Genomic DNA, 21,060 nt, shown 5'->3' with positions numbered 1-21,060 from the left:
AGGTATGAATGAGACAGGAATGAGTGAGACAGGTATGAGTGAGACAGGTATGAGTGAGACAGGTATGAGTGAGACAGGTATGAGTGAGACAGGTATGAGTGAGACAGGTATGAGTGAGACAGGTATGAGTGAGACAGGTATGAGTGAGACAGGTATGAGTGAGACAGGTATGAGTGAGACAGGTATGAGTGAGACAGGTATGAGTGAGACAGGAATGAGTGAGACAGGTATGAGTGAGACAGGTATGAGTGAGACAGGAATGAGTGAGACAGGTATGAGTGAGACAGGTATGAGTGAGACAGGTATCAGTGAGACAGGTATGAGTGAGACGGGTATCAGTGAGACAAGTATGAGTGAGACAGGTATGAGTGAGACGGGTATGAGTGAGACAGGTATGAGTGAGACGGGTATGAGTGAGACGGGTATGAGTGAGACGGGTATGAGTGAGACGGGTATGAGTGAGACGGGTATGAGTGTGAGTTTCCCTGGCAATGCCACAGGAATCTATGCTGAAGCCAATGTTCCCTCTTTGCTATGTACATAAATAATGTATTTTGTGCGCACATTATAAACTTGTATGTGCAGTTTCTACACAACAGGGACGCTGGATTAATTCTGCTCTAAGTTAATTAAGTGCTCAGTCTGTCTGTCTCATCATACAGCTTTACTTATGTTTTGGTTTTGTCCTTTAGGGTAAAGACACACTGAGATTCGGGGAGATTTAGTCGCCTGGCAACTAATCGCCTCTTCTTTGGGGCGACTAATCTCCCCGAACTGCTTCCCCGTGTCTTCCGCCTGCTACAATGAAACAACGCCTGCTGCAGCCTCACCAGGAAACTTCAGGCGACTTTGGAAAGCGAAGCGCAGCGAGTGCCGTGCAGCAGGTGATTTTCCATTGTAGCAGGCGGAAGAAATGGGGAAGCAGTCCTGGGAGATTAGTCACCCCAAATAAGAGGCGATTAGTTGTCAGGCGACTAAATCTCCCCGAATTTCCAGGTGTGACATTACCTTTAAGGTAACCTTTATCTTCCATAGAATAGATAACAAAAAAGGAGGAAAAGAAAAATATAATCCATTGCTATTTTATCCCCTTCTAATGTTGTAACTGGGATTATTTTATCTATATGTTTAATGTATAATCTTCACAAGCCGAAATTGTACTTGGTGTTCTGCAGAAGTGGAACAGATCAGTGGTTCTTATTAATAGTTATTTTCACACCATAATGAAACCAGCCCTCATATATTATTCATTATTACCTATATAATATTTTGGATATAATAAAAAAAAAACTATATGTCTCCTTTAACAATGTGACTTCTACCTTAATGTTTAATACAACAGTTCCTTACAGATGATCTATATTCCCCTTCAGCTCTCTCCTGTTTGTTGTTATTAGGTGGGAACATGAAGGCTGAGCACAGTTCTGAACTGCCCAAACCAGAGACTGACTGGGAGTCCGGCACAAGATCTGGCGATTGCTTAACAAGCTCTGATGGATCAGGTTTTATCTGCAGTAAATGTGGGGAAACCTTCCCTTTAAATAGTGAAGTCACCCACGTTTGTGGGACACTAGTGAGAACCGACACAGGAGAGACTCCTTTCACTAGTATGGAAGGTGAGGAGAGTTTTACTGACAGAGGGAACCTTCCTGAACATCAGAGAACTCACACAGGAGAGAAACCATTCACCTGTACAGAATGTGGGAAAGGTTTTACTCAGAAGCAAACCCTCCGAAACCACATTAAACTTCACACCGGAGAAAGATCTTACTCCTGTACGGAGTGTAGGAAAAGTTTTACTGACAAGAACACCCTTAAACTGCATAAGAGGATTCACAGTGGAGAGAAACCTTTCACCTGTACTGAATGTGGGAAAAGCTTTTCTCAGAGGAGTAATCTTGTGGTGCACGAAATGAATCATAAACACAAGCCCTTTTTTTGTAACGAATGTAAGAAATGTTTTTCTGATCTGGAAAAGCTGCGTGTGCACCAAGTAGTTAGCATGAGGGAAAAGTCGTTTAAATGTAAAGTGTGTGGGAAATGTTTTTCTCGCAAAGACAATCTTAAAACCCACGAGAGAGTTCACACTGGAGAGAAACCATTCACCTGTACAGAATGCGACAAAAGCTTCTCTTTCATCACTAGTTTTATTCGACACATGAGACTTCACACAGGGGAGAAACCGTATTCATGTGCCGACTGTGGGAAACAATTCTTGCAAAAAAACACCATTCAAATTCATCAGAAGATTCACACCAGAGAGAAAGCTCTCACCTCTTCAGAATCTGGGGGAAATGTTTCAGTTAAAGCCAGTGTTCAAAGTGATCCCACTGCAGAGAAACCATTCACCAGTACAGAATGTGGGAAAACTTTCACTAGAGAAGGCACCCTTGACATGCACCAGAAAATTTACACTGAGGAGAATCCTTTCACCTGCACAGAAAGTGGGAAAAAGTTTACGGAAAACAGAAAATTCCAAATGCACCAAAGAACTTACACCAGTGAGAAACCATTCACCTGTACGGAATGTGGGAAAAGCTTTACAGAAAAGGGGTCCCTTCAACACCACAGAAGAACTCACACAGGTGAGAAACCATTCACCTGTATAGAATGTGGGAAATGTTTTTCTGAGAAGAGCTCCCTTCAAAGACACAAGAGAATTCACACTGGAGAGAAACCATTCACCTGTATGGAATGTGGGAAAAGCTTTGCAGATAAGGGGTCCCTTCATAAACACAGAAGAACTCACACTGGAGAGAAACCATTCACCTGTACAGAATGTGGGAAATGTTTTTCTGACATGAGCTCCCTTCAGAGACATAAGAGAATTCACACGGGAGAGAAACCTTTCACCTGTACAGAATGTGGTAAAAGCTTTTTTCAAAAGGGCCATCTCAAGTCACACGAAATGATTCACAAAAAAAACCCTTTGAATGTGGCTAATGTGACAAAAGTCTGACATGAAAATACATTCTGTGCATCAAGCAGATCATGTAGAGGAGAAAGCCTTTGTAATAAAGGGAGGAACCTTTATTAATCATTTTGTCAATGAATATTAATACAAATATTAATACAAATATACAAGACCAATGATTAAGCCTTCTGATGAACTGCCAGTGAGCAATAACTTACACACACAAGTAATAGTACAATTAAATAGATTCACTCGGCTTAATATGAAGTGTTTACAGAGATGGTCAATTCTGCATCAATTCAACAGACATGATGGAACCTCACAACCTTTGGTGCTTGACCTTCCCGATAACAAAGCGGAGGATCCAAATTCCTGACACACTCATGGGTTAGAGTCAAAGTTATGTAACCCTTTCGAAACCCCTTTGTCGGTGTTACACTTCACGCATGGCGCTTACCTGATGACATGGGACGAACCTGAGCCACTCCGCAGTGGTATTGGGAGAGACTGGGTAACTGGTACTTACTAGCGCAGTGTCTCCACCTAGTGGGATCCGGAAATGCACCTACGGGTGGCCCCACTAGGAATACAGTAATAACACACACAACTAACTTGCTAGGCCAATCTGTCTAGCTAACTAAGAAAAAAGTCCTTTAATGTCCTTTAATACACAGTCTGTTTATCTTCAGCGCTCTTTAGGGTACTGTCCCTTTATACAAGATACTCACAAATCCTCTTTGGATACTTTAGAGCTCTCTTTAGGTGAATCCAGCACATTCAGTCATACAGTGAGACTACCAGCGCCTTTGGATGTTCAGATAGGAATCTCCTGCTGTTTGTTCCTCCAGTCTGGATTCCTTTCACACTCTCTGTCTCTCCAGGCACAGTACGTGGCTTCCCTGTGCCAGCCTGATCCAAATGAATACTTGTGGTGCAGCCTCTCATGCTGCTCTCTATGCCAGGCTCTCTTCTTTTGCCAGTCTCTGTGACTTCCTCTTCCTGTCAGCCACTCACTAGCTGCTGTGTCACTTCCTGTTGCACTGAGATCACTGAATAGCTGGTTGCTAGGTAACAGCTTACAGCACACAGAAACAGGCTCTCTGCCCTAACAGGGATAAGTGCAATGATTTTGCACGGATTCCCTACAGTTGTTAACCAAATGTTGAGTCTTTATTCTATAGTCAAGCTCTGAAGAGACCTCTAATGCTGACAATGTACAATATTGTTGTAGTTTTTCTAATAGATCAGCAGGAATGTTGTATCTCCTCTGTCTGTTCATTCTTAAAGATGTTTCCTGGCCAACTAGACTATTGCTATGGAATGTTTGCCCAGCAATATAAGTATACCAGGGACATTGGACTCAAATAACTCTCAAAATCCTGCCTAAACTTAAGGTTTGATTCACTATAAATCAGAAATATTTTGTAAATCATCATAAAGACCATTATAAAAAATTTACACTGGAAAGAAAATGTTCATTTCTACCGAGTGCGGGTATATTTTAAAACATTTTAAATAAAGGAATAGCCTTCGCATACACCAAAAAATTCACACTCGGGACAAATGTTTCACATGTAAGAAATGTGGGGAAAGCTTTACTGCGAAGAGCTCCCTTCAAAGAAATAAGAGAATTCCCACTGGAGAGAAACCTTCCACCTGTACAGAATGTGGCAAAAGTTTTGCTGAGAAGGTAAACTTCAAATGCACCAAAGAATTCACACTGGAGAGAAACCCTTCTCCCGTAGATAAACATATTCTGAAATGGGCTCCCTTCACAAACATAAAAATTCCACACTGGAGAGAAACCATTCACCAGTACACAATGTGTAATATTAATAATTACTTTGTTGTGGCTATAAAAAGAAAGTTTTTGGCTAAAAAATTGTCTTGGCTTGTGATGGGCAAATGTGCCACCTCTCCTCAGCTGGGAGAAATGTTTAGTCCAATAAAAGTCGGTATGTTCTCACAAAGCCATGGGAGGATTCATTAGACTCGTCTTCCCCCAAACCTCTGTAACGTCAGGCATTTTGGTTGATATTATTGAAGCTACTTATGTGTCCTCAGTGAGTATCAGAGAATAACTAATACAATTAAGACGCCATCAAAGAACATACCTGAACCCAGTCTCACAGAATATGAAGCTGCTAATATAATGTTTGGGCATGCTGAAGCACTGAGATGGAAATCTTGAGGGGCATCTGGTGCCAGTACTTGGATTTCAGAAGAGAGTGAGGCTGATGATACAAAGGAGAAGACACTGGGTGGCAACATATAGATTATTATACAGATTTATTATTTAATAGCCATAATACTGTATATAGATCCTTCCCCTCCACAGAATCAAAGGCTTTCTCATTATCTATAGAGACCGAGATTCTTTGACCAGAGTTAGAGAGAGAAATGGAAAATAAAAAGAAGCAAGAGGGGGTGGGACCCTTGTGTCAGGGGAAGGTAAATTGGTTGATGAAAGCATAGATTCCATTTAATGAAGGCTTCCTTTTAATAGACCCAATTATATCATTATAATACTGTTGGAAGCTGACTTGGTAGGATGTAATCACTTACGGATGGATGGATGGCTGCCATATTTTTCCTGCTTCCCAGGCATCCCCTGTGACTTGGGCAGGTTTTCAGACTTCCTCTGCACTAGTATTAAGTATTAAGTGGTACAGCAGTTGCCCAGATAAAAGGATAATATGGCGCCATTTTCCCTAAAGGAAAACTACCCCAGGGCAGGGCACATAGTAATACTGGCATTGGGTAAGAGATTAGCAATTACACCTGTAGGGGTTTCACTGTGTGTAATTACCACAATTGTAATACAAAAGAGAAAAGAAGAGACTAAATCTCCAATTAGCATTATGTATTATCCAAATCACAATACAAGAAAAATCACTATTTATTATGAATTAATCAGCTAGAAAAAAATGAAAATCCCTTAACCCATAAAAACAAAGTGTTCTGTCTTATGGAGGGGCCCCTGCTTTGTAAATGAGCTGATAGAAGGAAAATTCCATGACAATAAACCACTTGATGTATTACTGTAGAAATCCATTCATATTTTAAATATTTAAAATAAGGGGTGGGTGTGTGCTAATGGTCTCTGCCAGAAGCACAGTAGGAGGGGGACAGCCAATCACAGCCCAATCACAATCACAAGCACAGACGGGCTTCAGTTCCCTATCAGGTCCTGCTAGCTGCTGATTGGTTCCTGTCCTACAGTGAGTGCAGGCCCTTACTGGTAGTGGTACCTATAATGGAAATGGCATGTGATTGTCCCCTCTAGAAACTGCCTTTGTGGTTGGCAGAAAGAATCAGTCCCTGTTCTGCATTTACGACAGGACTGACTAAAGGTGACCATACAGGGGAAGAGTAAAACTGCCGATATCGGTCCTTTAAACCAATTGGGTAGCTAATCTGCTCATGTGTGGGGGCTTCCAAAGGGTCTCCTCGATCGATATCAGGCCAAGAATCAGTTAGATATTAATCGGGCAGGTTTGATTTTTCCTTCAATTTTTCCTGTATCGGCTAGTTGATACCATCCTATGACCCTTCAGTGCCCTAAGGCTGAATGTTCGGATTATCGTGATATCTCCCTGCCATTGGTGGGCATAACGGGGTAAATTCCACTTGTTTGGGGACCTCACCAAACAAACGGATCTTATCATGTGTGGCCACATTTAGGCGGCTGCCAAATTGTCTTTTCACACATGGAAGATCACAGAGTCTGCCCAGCAGTAACAATCACAACTGTACCCACATGTTCCAATGAGCAGCAGTAGCAGTGCCCAAGCCTGGCATCATCTGAACCAAAACCGCAGGCTGGCTACCATTGAAACTCAAAGGAAATGTATAATGTGTGGAAGTTGCCATACTGCAATACAACCATTCCCTAAAATAGTTGTGTGTGTAAGTCCTACCCTATTCTCATGTCCTCGCACAGCCTGGCACCATCACAGCTTTCTGATACATGAAATGTTCACATTGGAGAGAAACCATTTACCTGCATTAAATGATGGAAAACTACTCTTTACAAACATCATTTTTTTTTTGGTTATAAAATAGTTTTGGCTTTTGATGCACAATGGTCACGTCTGTTTGGAGAATTGTTTAGTCCAATAGATACTAGGGATGCACCGAATCCAGGATTCTGACTTTTTCAGCAGGATTCGGCCAAATCCTTCTGCCCAGCCGAACCAAATCCTAATTTGCATATGTAAATTAGGGGCAGGGAGGGCAATTGCATGACTTTTTTTCACAAAAGTGTAGTCTGCAATTTGAAGTTGCACAACTTTACCTTATTGCCACACTATAGTGATGACCCTGATACATTTTATAGCTGATTGTAGATCTGTTTAGCTATAGTTCAACTACTACATTACCATGCCTCCCAACTGTCAGGTTTTTAGCGAGACAGTCCCGATTTTGACAGCACAAATGGCAATCCCGGATTGTTACTGAAATGTCCCTACTTTTTATTGGATCTCCTGCACTGAACAGCCAGAAAGAGATACAAAGTTTCTAACTTAATCGGCTTTTGGCAGAGAGCCCAGAATACGTGTCAGCTGATACATTTGTAACAATTTAAGATAAGTGAGAAACAATTGAAACAATTTAGGATAAGCAAGTCTCTGGGGGAAACAGTGCTGCTTAAAGGGCAATTCACCTTCATTAGCAAAACTGTAATAACGCATAAAAACCTCAGAAATGTGTTCAGACTTTCACAACCTGCCAAATTTTGTAAAATTAACATGATAATTAGGGAGTGTGGTCAAAAATAGGCGTGGGCACAATTTTTTCAAATCTTTTTGTCCCTATTTCTATTTCCAAAGTGTTGGGAGGTGTACATTGTACGTGTCGCTGTGTAATTCAGCCACTTGAGATACTTGGGTCTCTAACATTGGGGAAATTGCTGCATTCATTGTTCTACTTGCCATTGGCCTTAAAAAGCTGTTCACTGATTGGATCAATGGCGTAACTAGAAATCACAGGTCCCTCCTGCAAAAATACATATAATCCCTCAACTCATCCTAATTAATGTTACCTTCTACACAGCTAAAACAAGCTGACTGAGTGGTACATTATATTCATGCTCTGATGCCCCACGTTGTGTCACTTTCTGGCCTTGCTTCATTCACTATTAGATACACCATACTAAAAATGATTTTAATAATAAGATAAAGGACAGTCTCTATGAACACTTAACAAGGCAAAACAGTTCTTCCCTGATGCTGTTACATAGTTACATAGTTAAATTGGGTTGAAAAAAGACAAAGTCCATCAAGTCCAACCCCTCCAAATGAAAACCCAGCCCCATACACACAGCCCTCCCTACTGTCACATAAATGATATATCCCCATATCTATACTAACTATAGAGTTTAGTATCACAATAGCCTTTGTATTATGTCTGTCCAAGAAATCATCCAAGTCCCTCTTATAGTCATTAACTGAATCATCACCCGGCAGTGCATTCCCCAACCTCACTGTCCTCACTGTGATGAACCCCCTACTCTGTTCCTTTAAATGAAACTTCTTTTCCTCTAGTCTGAAGGGGAGGCCTCTGGTACGTGATTCTCTTTATGGGTAAAAAGGTCCCCTGCTATTTGTCTATAATGTCCTCTAATGTACTTGTAAAGTCTAATCATGTCCCCTCACAAGCGCCTTTTTTCCCCCAGAGAAAACAACCCCAACCTTGTCAGTCTCCCCTCATAATTTAACTCTTCCCTCCCTCTAACCAGTTTAGTTGCACTTAGTCTCTGCACTCTCTGCAGCTCATTTATATCCCTCTGTGGGCGGGACTTGTGGGCGGGCCCAGTCAATGCAGCCAATTACTGTAAATCTCCGCCTCTCCCTCCATTTCTGTGCGATGATGCAGTCGTGTAGGCGGGGACTTCCTTCCGCCAGACGGAGGGAGAGCACACCTGTATTGGAGCAGAGGCGGAGCACAAGCGTAATAAAGTAGTTTATTTAAACACCACTGCTAAAATATAACCCTTCAGTAAAATCCCTTCCGGGCCCCCCGCAGCTGCGGGGTCTGCTTCCTCAGTAGTTACTACAGTGAATTGGTTGCTATGGGTAACTGCCTGTGCAAAAATGTAGCCAGTGTTGATAAATGCGCCCCAGTCTGTGTCCCATGTATCCCCCATCTCATAGGACTGTCCTAATTTTCACCTGGCTGCCCACAGTCCTGAAACACCTGTTGAATGTCCTGTATTATTGGGAAAGTCTGAGATTGTGACGTCACTCACTCGTTTTTCAGCTCTGATAGAGGCCAGAGACATGGCAACCTTGAGAACTTGCACAGGGGAGGCTGGAAATGAGTGATGTGTTGGCCTAAATCAGCAGGAGCCATGTCATTACCCACGGGTTGGGCGGAATACCTCCCAACCTTTCCATTTTGAGCAGGACAGTCCCACTTTTGACAGCTCAACCTGCAGTCCTGGATATGTACTGATATGTTCCTAGTTTCTCTTTCATCTGCTGCACTGAAATGTCAGAAAAAGATACAATGTTTCTAACTTAATTGGCTCTTGGCATAGAGCCCATGATACATACTTAACATACTTTTGTAACGGTTTTAGATAAGAACTTACAAAGCTTAATGGGCAATTCACCTTCATTAGCAAAACTGTAATACCACATAAAAATTACAGAAATGTGTTCAGTCTTTCATAACCTGCCAAATTTTGTAAAATGGACATGGTAATTAGGGGGTGTGGTCACAAAAATGGGCGTGGTCAAAAATGTTCACCACACTATGTGCACCAAATCTTTTTCACCCTTTTTCTGTTTCCAACATGTTGTGAGGTCTGCACCGGGCAGGTTTGGAGCAACTACTGTAAAACATCTTCAGGTCTCCCTGCCTCGACCTCACACTGTCGGCTGAATTAATTAACTGCCCCGCCCCTTTTGTGACATCACCGTCGGCGCAGCGATACAATGACCCCACCCCAATACTTGTTATGTGCCCCCGACAGGCTGTGCCTCTTCTATTGCCCCAGCACAGTAACAAGTGTTGCCTTTATCTGTCACCCACATAGTATTAGCCAGCGAGTATTAAATATCAACACTCAATCTTCCCTTTAGTTCTGCTATAGAAATACAACTATACAGTTATATAGACCTGAGTGTTTAACAACAGTCTCACTCTCTTTCCTCTCACAAACAGTAAAACTCATCAGACACATCCCTTTAACTGACACTCAAATCCCATTTGTCTCTAATCTGGTGCCCACGTGTGACTGACCCTGCACTGCCAGCTCTCCTGATTAGCATCTGCCCACCAGCAACATGGCCGTGTCTGTGCAGTAGGGACAACTCTGACACACAATCATTTCATTGGTCTCAAACCAAACAAGCTCATTGGCTAAAGGGCGGAGCTGCCTTCCCAGGGGAAGGGGTGAGATCTTTCTGCTTCTCTCTGTACCCAGACCTGATAGAGGGAAAGGCTGAACCTTCCTGTAACTACTTCCTGTTTCCTGTGTCCCTGGCCTGCTGCGTAAGTGATTTTCCCTCTTCTCCCTTTTTTTTTACTGCCGCTTCTGTACTGTCTGTGGGACTGAGGGTTAATCCTGCTGCAGGGACTGATAGAGAGGGGAGACTGGGGGTTAATCCTGCTGCAGGGACTGATAGAGAGGGGAGACTGGGGGTTAATCCTGCTGTAGGGACTGATAGAGAGGGGAGACTGGGGGTTAATCCTGCTGCAGGGACTGATAGAGAGGGGAGACTGTGGGTTAATCCTGCTGCAGGGACTGATAGAGAGGGGAGACTGGGGGTTAATCCTGCTGCAGGGACTGATAGAGAGGGGAGACTGGGGGTTAATCCTGCTGCAGGGACTGATAGAGAGGGGAGACTGGGGGTTAATCCTGCTGCAGGGACTGATAGAGAGGGGAGACTGTGGGACTGGGGGATAAACTGGTCCCAGTACAACATGTATTTATTGTAGTGATATGAGAGGGGGGATCCCCACAGGCAGCTTTATATGGTGGGTTTGTGTTCCTTGCTGTCAGGTTCTCCAGAGATGGAAACAAGGAGGTTAGAGGGGAAATGGGAGAATGAAGAGCCGGACACTGAGGATCCTCTGGACACAATAAAGAGGGAAATGGATCCGGTTCCTGGGGCCGGTGAGTAACGTTTGCGTAGGACACATGTGGTTACACCGAGCTCAGCTCTGGAGGGACAGGAGGGGTTAAACCCCAGCAGGAGGTTCTGCCCCACAGACATAATTCCCAGTAGAATTCTTTACTCACCCCTGTCTCTTCCTTACTCCCAGTTTAACTCATCCCTGTCTCTTCCTTACTCCCAGCTTTACTCGCCCCTGTCTCTTCCTTACTCCCAGTTTTACTCACCCCTGTCTCTTCCTTACTCCCAGTTTAACTCATCCCTGTCTCTTCCTTACTCCCAGCTTTACTCACCCCTGTCTCTTCCTTACTCCCAGCTTTACTCACCCCTGTCTCTTCCTTCCTCCCAGCTTTACTCACCCCTGTCTCTTCCTTACTCCCAGTTTTACTCACCCCTGTCTCTTCCTTACTCCCAGCTTTACTCACCCCTGTCTCTTCCTTACTCACAGCTTTACTCACCCCTGTCTCTTCCTTACTCCTAGCTTTACTCACGCCTGTCTCTTCCTTACTCCCAGCTTTACTCACCCCTGTCTCTTCCTTACTCCCAGCTTTACTCACCCCTGTCTCTTCCTTCCTCCCAGCTTTACTCACCCCTGTCTCTTCCTTACTCCCAGCTTTACTCACCCCTGTCTCTTCCTTACTCCCAGCTTTACTTGCCCCTCTCTCTTCCTTACTCTCAGCTTTACTCATCCCTGTCTGTTTCTTACTAGCAGCTTCCCTAGAGCTAAAACCAGAAGTATTACAGGTAAAGGAGGAAGAACCAGACTATGAATATTACCTGCACACAATAAAGAGGGAAATGGATCCCGTTCCTAGGGCCGGTGAGTAACGTTTCTCTATTAATAAGACATGTTATACACAGCACAGGCTTCTCTATGGGACATTCAGGGTTAATAGGAAAGCTCTGGGTTTGCTGTGGGGGCAGAGGGGGATGATGGGACAGTATTTGTGGGCGGGGCTTGGGCTGGGGGGGCAGTATTTGTGGGTGGGGCTTGGGCTGGGTACAACTGAGGCTCATTAGGTGCAGAAGAATGAGCAGCTTCTGTTTCTATAGAAAGATTTGCCCATAACCCCTATAAAGCCTGTATGAAGTATTTCTCATCTAACACAAGCACTTCCTTACTCCCAGCTTTACTCACCCCTGTCTCTTCTTTACTCCCAGTTTTACTCACCCCTGTCTCTTCCTTACTCCCAGCTTTACTCACCCCTGTCTCTTCCTTACTCCCTGCTTTACTCACCCCTGTCTCTTCCTTATTCCCAGCTTTACTCACCCCTGTCTCATCCTTACTCCCAGCTTTACTCACCCCTGTCTCTTCCTTACTCCCAGCTTTACTCACCCCTGTCTCTTCCGTACTCCCAGCTTTACTCACCCCTGTCTCTTCCCTACTCCCAGCTTTACTCACCCCTGTCTCTTCCTTCCTCCCAGCTTTACTCACCCCTGTCTCTTCCTTCCTCCCAGATTTACTCACCCCTGTCTCTTCCTTACTGGCAGCTTCACTCGCCCCTGTCTCTTCCTTACTCCCAGCTTTACTCACCCCTGTCTCTTCCTTACTCCCAGCTTTACTCACCCCTGTCTCTTCCTTACTCCCAGCTTTACTCACACCTGTCTCTTCCTTACTGGCAGCTTCCCCATTGGCTGAATCAGAAATATTACAGATAAAGATAAAGGAGGAAGAATCGGACCCTGAAGATCATGTGACCCCAGTGGAAAGTTTAGCAGTACCAGTTAGTGATGGGGGTAAGTAGACAGGGAGTGTGTGTGTAACACTGATAGTAATTACCCCCCTGCTTGTGCCAGTGAGACAGGTATGAATGAGACGGGTATCAGTGTAAGTTCCCCTGGCACATTTTTTTTTTTTCAATAGTAACTTTTTATTAAATTTCATTAATAACAATTCAATAGAAGAAAGAAGGAGAGTTAGACATGAAGAGGTTGGAGTGTTCTTGAATAGACTTATTGGACTGTTGTTGTGGGTGAGTCCAGCCAACGAGTCCATATTTTTTCAAATTTCTTTGTTGGAACTGATCTAGGGTTTTGAAGATACCCACTTGCGTTATTTGTTGGAGTTGCTTGACTCCCACTCCTTCCCAGAAGTCCCCCCCAAATCTGACAAAGTTGCTTCGGGAGACTTTGTGCCACAGGGGTACGTCTGGTGGGAGAGAGTTTTCTTTATTAGTCGATTTGTAAAGAATTGCCCATCATTATTTTGTGGCATCTAGTAATGGAATTAAGAAGGGTTGGGATTTTTTGGGCCTGTAAAGAGCATGATGTAGTGATTCAATGGAGCAGAAGTATAATTCAACAGAGAAGCTGGTTTGTCAAATGTTTTCCAGTTGGAGGTATGGATTGTTTGCGTTGTTGTTGCATGGATTGTTTGCGTTGTTGTTGCATGGATTGTTTGCGTTGTTGTTGCATGGATTGTTTGCGTTGTTGCGTTGTTGTTGCATGGATTGTTTGCGTTGTTGTTGCATGGATTGTTTGCGTTGTTGTTGCATGGATTGTTTGCGTTGTTGCGTTGTTGTTGCATGGATTGTTTGCGTTGTTGTTGCATGGATTGTTTGCGTTGTTGCGTTGTTGTTGCATGGATTGTTTGCGTTGTTGTTGCGTTGTTGTTGCATGGATTGTTTGCGTTGTTGTTGCATGGATTGTTTGCATAGTTGGGCATTACTAGGCCTAGTTGTGTTATAGGGGAGTGCAATGTCGTTCCAGAAGTTTTCTGGGCCCATATAAACTCCGCTTGAGTGCGGTCAATTATCTGTAAAATAGATTTGGTATATAACTGGGCGAGCTGGTGAAGAAGTATAAGAATTTGGGAAGAACTACCCTCTTGCAAATGTTCTGCCAATTTGGGTTAAAGTAGGGTGGAGCATCTTGCTAGTGTGTTATATGTTGAGAGAGATACATTTGGTTGGGTCTTTATGTATTACAGTTCCGATTAGACATTCAAAGGTGCCAATGGTTTTAAGGTTGACTGTAGGGTTTATTGCCTGCAGCGCTTGTGTGGTTAGTGGAAAGATTTGGGATTTGTCCCGGTTAATTTGTAGGCTAGAAAATTTCCCAATTGTAGAGATTGTATCTAGAGTAATTCTTAAAGGAAAATTCAACCCCTTTAATTGAATACCCCCACCCTAAAAAGACCTTTCCCCCCCCCCCAGCCTACCTGGTACCCCGGGCAAATGCCTCTAACTTTCTACTTACTCCTCCGTGCAGATTCTGTCCTCAGGAGTTCACAGCAGCCATCTTCTTTTCTTCGATATCATTTGTGTAGTGAACGCGTTTCGGTGCATGCGCAGCTGGAGGATTCTTCCGGTCCCAAACAACTGCGCGTTCGCTGAAAGTCACAAAAACTTCCGAAATCTTCGTGACTGCCGGTGCATGCGCATTGTTCCTCTGGATAAATTGAAGGGGGTGGATAGGACGTCATTTAAGTTAAGTCTGGCTATGGTCTTACTGTACATTAGGTGAACCCTTTTAATAAAACCTTGGCCAATTCCTAGTCCTGATAGTACTTCCCATAGAAATGGCCACTCAATGGAGTCAAACGCTTTGGCTGTGTCTAGGGATACCACTACCCCTGTTTCCCCATTGTCATGTGTTGTTTGTCTGTGTATGTTAATTGCCGTTGATTTAGAGGGAATGAAACCTGATTGGTCTGCATGTACCAGCGAGGCGATGGTTTTTATTAGTCTTCTTGCTAGAATTTTGGCTAAGATTTTAATTTCAGAGTCGAAGAGAGATATTGGTGTATATGATGCACAAATAGTGTTATCTTTACCTGGTTTGGGTAACACTATGGTTGTTGCTTTTGAGAATGAGGGAGGAAGTGGAAAATGTTCATATACATAAATAAATGTATCTAGGAGTTTAGAGACTAATGCTGGCCATAGATGTTGAGATTTTTAAAAGATCAGATTCTGATTGTGAGACCACGATCTTCTCGTACGAATTGACCATCAACTAAAATTACCAATTTACCAGGAAAACAAAGGGGAGCTGCCTGCTTGGCCCTGCAGACATTGATACATTGCACTGGGACCCACAAAGATTTTTTGACCTGGCCGATCAATTTCCTGATGTCGGCCGAAAAATCGTAAGATGTTCGATCGTTCAAATCCCACTAACCGCACGATAATTTTCGAAGGATTGGTCGGACTTCGCTAAAATTGGTCGTTCGGCAAGAAGAATCGTCGCGTTTATGGGGAGCTTAACTGCTTTATATGAAGTCTTTACCATTCAATTTCATATCCGTCTGGTCCTGGGGATTTCCCTGTAGACATGGCACTTCTAATTGTGTCATTTGTATAAATATTGTGTAAATATTTGGTTTGATGTTGGGTTAAGTGTGGAAGGGTAATGTTATTTAGATAAGTGTGCAGCACATCATTAGTGTAGTGAGCTTTGGATGCGTTTAAGGCAACGTAAAATGTTTTAAATACCTCCGCTATCTCCGGGGGAGCCAAAATTTCAGGCCTTGTCAGGTAACTATTTTGGGAATAGCTGTGGACTGGTCCATTGTTTTGGCTAAAAAGGCCAGACGTTTGCTATTTTTGTCTCCCAAGGCTCTACTGGTGGAGTATAAAAGTTGTTTGTTTGGTGAGGTTTAGCCTAAGTAGTTTTACTTGTCTAAGGGCCGTGACAGATTTAGGGTGTATTGCGGGGTTGGATCGTCGGTGAAGTCTTGCTCAGCTTGTGTTGCACAAAGATTAGTTAATTGTTCTTTGGTAATACTTTGCGCTTTAGTGATAGATGATATTACGCCCCTAGTAGTACTGCTTTGCTGGCCTCACAGCTAGTGCTTGGGTTTGTGGAGCATTTTCTGTCCAGTAGTTCTGTAAAGCCGCAGTAGAGTCTTCTATAAATGTTTGGTTTTTAAGCCATATTTAAGCCATATTGGGGAGAGTCTCCGTTGTTTGCTCTGGGGTGATTGGTGTATCTGTATATGTGCATGATCTGATATTGCACGAGGGAGAAACTTAAACATCTCTTATTTCTGTGAGAAGATCTAAGGATGTGAATATTAGATTTATACGGGACAGTGTGTGGCCAAACGACAAGTGTCTTCTCTAACATTTGGGGGTTTCCAGTGCCAGACATTGGTTACGTTGTAGGCCTGGAGTCAATCTGTCAGTTTCGAGGGAGAGGTTGTTGAGGGGGAAAGCTTAAATGAGTGATTCTGTGTCAGCACACAACTCCTCCACTGTTTCTGGTGCACGTTCAATGGTGACCACCCCACACCGTAGAAGATTCAATGGAGACAAGAACATCACCTTATTAATGTAATAAAAGGCCTTTATTTAAACACGGCACAGACCAATAGTAGCAACGTTTCAAGCCATCTCTGGCTCTTTATCAAGAGGGGGAAAGCTTATCCATGGATGGGTCTAGATATGTGTTAAAATCCCCTGGGGATTTTTTGCCTTCCTCTGGATCAACTGGCAGTTAGGCAGGTTATATATAGACTTAAGGTTGAACTTGATGGACTGTGTCTTTTTTCAACCCGACTTACTATGTTACTATGTCACAGCTCACATACTAATAGTCATTTCAAAGTAGACATCTACGGAAAAATGAGTGATATTTTCCTTGACCTTTTTTTGGGGGGAGGGGGAAGGAAAAAGACAAAGCTAAAGAAATAGAGATATAATCGGGAAATGAACAACTGTATGTTTTTGCATGAATTTCTCATGAGCAGAGCAGCTTTAAAGGAGAACGAAAGCCAAAAATCTCTCTTAAAAGTTCACATACCGATGCCTTCGATCACTACATTATCAGCTCACCAATGTGCATATTACATTAGAGAATCGTCAGGCATATTTACCGCTTGTTTGGAAGAACATGGCCCCCATCTTGAGGAAGTCATTTAGGCTTCCGGGTTCAACATTTTCACAAAAAAATCACTTCCCCTGACCCCAGGCGGGTGTTATAGATGACGCACGAGTAGCTCCATTTGCAATTGCGTCATCATAGCAGGCAGGACAGCAGAGACCCTGAAGGGGGCACAGTAATATAGAATTATTTTTTCTATGACTCAAGGCTGGCTCGGGTAGTCTGGAAGCTCATGAAGTCATGGGAATCCTGTACTCACTTTCACATCAGAGTGTGTGTCAGGGCCGCCATCAGGGGGGCACAGGGGGTTCTGTTGTACTGGGCCTAAAGGGGGGCCTGGCTGTGCTGCACTTTTATAAATTACTGGGCCCCCCTTGACAGCGCTGAAGCCATGCTGCACCTGCGAAGAGTCGAAGTCCCGAAGAGTCGAAGTCCCGAAGAGTCGAAGTCCCGAAGAGTCGAAGTCCCGAAGAGTCGAAGTCCCGAAGAGTCGAAGTCCCGAAGAGTCGAAGTCCCGAAGAGTCGAAGTCCCGAAGAGTCGAAAAGACCGAAGCCATGAAAGGAGCCGAAGTTGAAGTCCTGAAGGCACGAGTTCAGTTCCACTGAATACCAATGTGTTTTTTTTAAATTTTATTAAACCCCTGGTCACCAATGTATTATTTTAATACTCTTAATGCCCCTGCCTCCAATGTTTTTAAAAAAAATATTCTCTAGGACTCCAATGTTTCTATTTAACTTGTAAAGGGGGGAGGACCTGGTGCCAATGTCCAGGGATACGGGAATATTTCTGCTCTGAAAGTGCTTAGTCTAACAGCCTTATCATACAGCTTTACTAATGTTTTGGTTGTCCTTTAAGGTAACTTTTAGCTTCCTTACCATAGATAACAAAAAAAGATTGTTTTAACTTTATGTTTAATGTATAATCTTCACAAGCCTAAATTTTGCTTGGTGTTCTGCAGAAGTGGAACAGATCAGTGGTTCTTATTAATAGTTATTTTCACACCATAATGAAACCAGCCCTCATATATTATTCATCATTTTGTTGTTATTAGGTGGGAACATGAAGGCTGAGCACAGTTCTGAACTGCCCAAACCAGAGACTGACTGGGAGTCCGGCACAAGATCTGGCGATTGCTTAACAAGCTCTGATGGATCAGGTTTTATCTGCAGTAAATGTGGGGAAACCTTCCCTTTAAATAGTGAAGTCACCCACGTTTGTGGGACACTAGTGAGAACCGACACAGGAGAGACTCCTTTCACTAGTATGGAAGGTGAGGAGAGTTTTACTGACAGAGGGAACCTTCCTGAACATCAGAGAACTTACACAGGGGAGAAACCATTCACCTGTACAGAATGTGGCAAAGGTTTTACTCAGAAGCAAACCCTCCGAAACCACATTAAACTTCACACCGGAGAAAAACCTTACTCTTGTACAGAATGTGGGAAAAGTTATACTAACAAGAGCGGCCTTCAACTGCATAAGAGAACTCACACTGGAGAGAAACCTTTCACCTGTACTGAATGTGGGAAAAGCTTTTCTCAGAAGAACAATCTTGCGGTGCACAAAATGATTCATAAACACAAGCCCTTCTCTTGTAACGAATGTGAGAAAAGTTATTCTGATCTGGAAAAGCTGCGTGTGCACCAAGCAGTTCACATGGGGGAAAACTCAATTAAATGTAAAGTGTGTGGGAAATGTTTTTCTCACAAAATCAATCTTAAAACCCACGAGAGAGTTCACACTGGAGAGAAACCATTCACCTGTACAGAATGTGGCAAAAACTTCTCTTTCATCACTAGTTTTATTCAACACACAAGACTTCACACAGGGGAGAAACCATATTCATGTGCCGACTGTGGGAAACAATTCTTGCAAAAAAGCAACATGCGAGTTCATCAGAAGATTCACACCAGAGAGAAAAATCTCACCTCTTCTGAATCTGGGGGAAATGTTTCTGTTACGGCCAGTGTTCAAAGTGATCCCACTGCAGAGAAACCATTCACCAGTACAGAATGTGGGAAAACTTTCTCTAGAGAAGGCACCCTTGACATGCACCAGAAAATTGACACTGAGGAGAATCCTTTTACTTGTACAGAATGTGGGAAAAAGTTTACAGAAAATGGAAAACTCCAAAGGCACCAAAGAACTCACACTGGAGAGAAACCATTCACCTGCATGGAATGTGGGAAAAGCTTTGCTGACAAGGGCACCCTTCGTAAACACAGAAATACTCACACTGGGGAGAATCTTTGCACCTGTACAGAATGTGGGAAAAAGTTTACGGAAAAGGTTAAACTCCAAAGGCACATAAGAACTCACACTGGAGAGAAACCATTCACCTGTACGGAATGTGGGAAAAGCTTTGCTGACAAGGGCACCCTTCGTAAACACAGAAATACTCACACTGGGGAGAATCTTTGCACCTGTACAGAATGTGGGAAAAAGTTTACGGAAAGCAGAAAACTCGAAAGGCACCAAAGAACTCACACTGGAGAGAAACCATTCACCTGTACGGAATGTGGGAGAAGCTTTACAGAAAAGGCATCCCTTCATCAACACAGAATAACTCACACAGGAGAGAAACCCTTCACCTGTACAGAATGTGGGAAATATTTTTCTTTGAAGAGCTCCCTTCAGAGGCATAAGAAAATTCACACTAGAGAGAAACTGCTCTCCTGTACGGAATGTGGGGAAAGCTTTGAAGAAAAGGAGTCCCTTCTTCAACACAGAAGAACTCACACAGAAGACAAACCATTCACCTGTACAGAATGTTGGAAATCTTTTTATGACAAGGGCTCCCTTCAGAGACATAAGAGAATTCACACTGGAGAGAAACCATTCACCTGTACAGAATGTGGTAAAAGCTTTTTTCAAAAGGGCAATCTCAACTTACACAAAATGATTCACATAAAAACCCTTTGAATGTGGCTAATGTGACAAAAGTCTGACTTGAAAATACATTCTGTGCAACAAGCAGATCACGTAGAGGAGAAAGACTTTGTAATAAAGGGAGGAACCTTTATTAATCATTTTATCAATGAATATTAATAAAAAATATTAATACAAATATAAAGGACCAATGATTAAGCCTTCTGATGAACTACCAGTGAGCAATAACTTACACACACACAAGTAATAGTACAATTAAATAGATTCACTCGGCTTAATATGAAGTGTTTACAGAGATGGTCAATTCTGCATCAGTTCAACAGACATGATGGAACCTCACAACCTTTGGTGCTTGACCTTCCTGATAACAAAGCAGAGGATCCAAATTCCTGACACACTCATGGGTCTGAGGTGAAGTTATTGACCAAACATTGAGTGTTTCTTCTATAGTCAATCTCTGAGGAGACCTCTAACTCCAAATGCTGTCCTGTACAATATTGTTGAAGAATTTCTAAAAGATCAGGAGGAACTTTATATCTCCTCAACCAGGTCTGTCTACTCATTCTTAAAGATGTTTCCTGGCCAACTAGACTATTGCTATGGAATGTTGGCCCAGCAATATAAGTATACCAGGGACATTGGACTCAAAATCCTACCTAAACTTAAGGTTTGTATTCACTATAAATTAAAAATATACTGTAAATCATCATAAAGACCATTATTAAAAAATTCACACTGGAGAGAAAATGTTCACTTGTACAGAGTGTGGGAGAAAGGAGTAGCTTTCGCATACCCCCCCCCCCCCAAAAAAAAAAACACACTTGGGAGAAATGTTTCACAAATGTTTTTCAAATGTGGGGAAAGTTTTTTACTGACAAGAGAATTTACACTTTAGAGAAACCTTCCACCTGTATAGAATGTGGAGTTTTTACTGAAAACTGCATCCTTCAAGTTCTTCATAGAACTCTCACTGGAGAGAACCCATATTCCTGCCCAGTATAGGGGAAATGGTTTTCTGTTAAAGTGGTTCTGTCACCCAGACACAAAAATCTGTATAATAAAAGTCCTTTTCAAATTAAACATGAAATCCAAATTCTATTTTTTATTAAAGCATTCATAGCTGTTGTAAGTTCATTTAAACATCTCAGCTGTCAATCAAATATTGTCTGCCCCTCCTCTATGTCTTAGGCAATTACTTTCACTTTCCATTCAGCACTTCCTACATGTCACTGCTCTCCCCACATTCCCCCCAATCTCTTCACCATTTAATTGTGTAACCAGGACATGGGGATGGACATCAGGTCCCC

The 21,060-nt window shown here is 42.9% G+C and overlaps 3 protein-coding genes across 8 annotated transcripts in view; all 3 read left to right on the top strand.

The window, feature by feature from the left end:
* The window catches only part of LOC108719524 (gastrula zinc finger protein XlCGF57.1-like), a 385,853-nt gene that overhangs the window by 15,604 nt on the left and 349,189 nt on the right, over positions 1-21,060 (top strand). The window lies entirely within an intron of this gene.
* The window catches only part of znf214 (zinc finger protein 214), a 210,501-nt gene that overhangs the window by 135,168 nt on the left and 54,273 nt on the right, over positions 1-21,060 (top strand).
* On the top strand, positions 1,312-20,833 carry LOC121394797 (oocyte zinc finger protein XlCOF6-like). 6 transcript variants are annotated; one of them, XM_041566865.1, is made up of 5 exons: positions 10,308-10,414; positions 10,926-11,039; positions 11,750-11,857; positions 12,661-12,774; positions 17,916-20,833. In XM_041566865.1, exons 2-5 carry the CDS (start codon positions 10,937-10,939, stop codon positions 19,784-19,786), a joined length of 2,196 nt encoding a protein of 731 aa, XP_041422799.1. In that variant the 5' UTR covers positions 10,308-10,414; positions 10,926-10,936; the 3' UTR covers positions 19,787-20,833. The 6 variants fall into 6 exon arrangements, with proteins under 6 accessions (XP_041422802.1, XP_041422799.1, XP_041422797.1 ...); XM_041566863.1 differs by having other exon boundaries at positions 11,747-11,857; XM_041566862.1 differs by having other exon boundaries at positions 11,747-11,857; positions 12,628-12,774.

Source organism: Xenopus laevis, chromosome 6L (genome assembly GCF_017654675.1).
Source record: "Xenopus laevis strain J_2021 chromosome 6L, Xenopus_laevis_v10.1, whole genome shotgun sequence".
Lineage (NCBI taxonomy): Eukaryota > Metazoa > Chordata > Amphibia > Anura > Pipidae > Xenopus > Xenopus laevis.
This window is presented reverse-complemented; position numbering and strand designations above follow the sequence as displayed.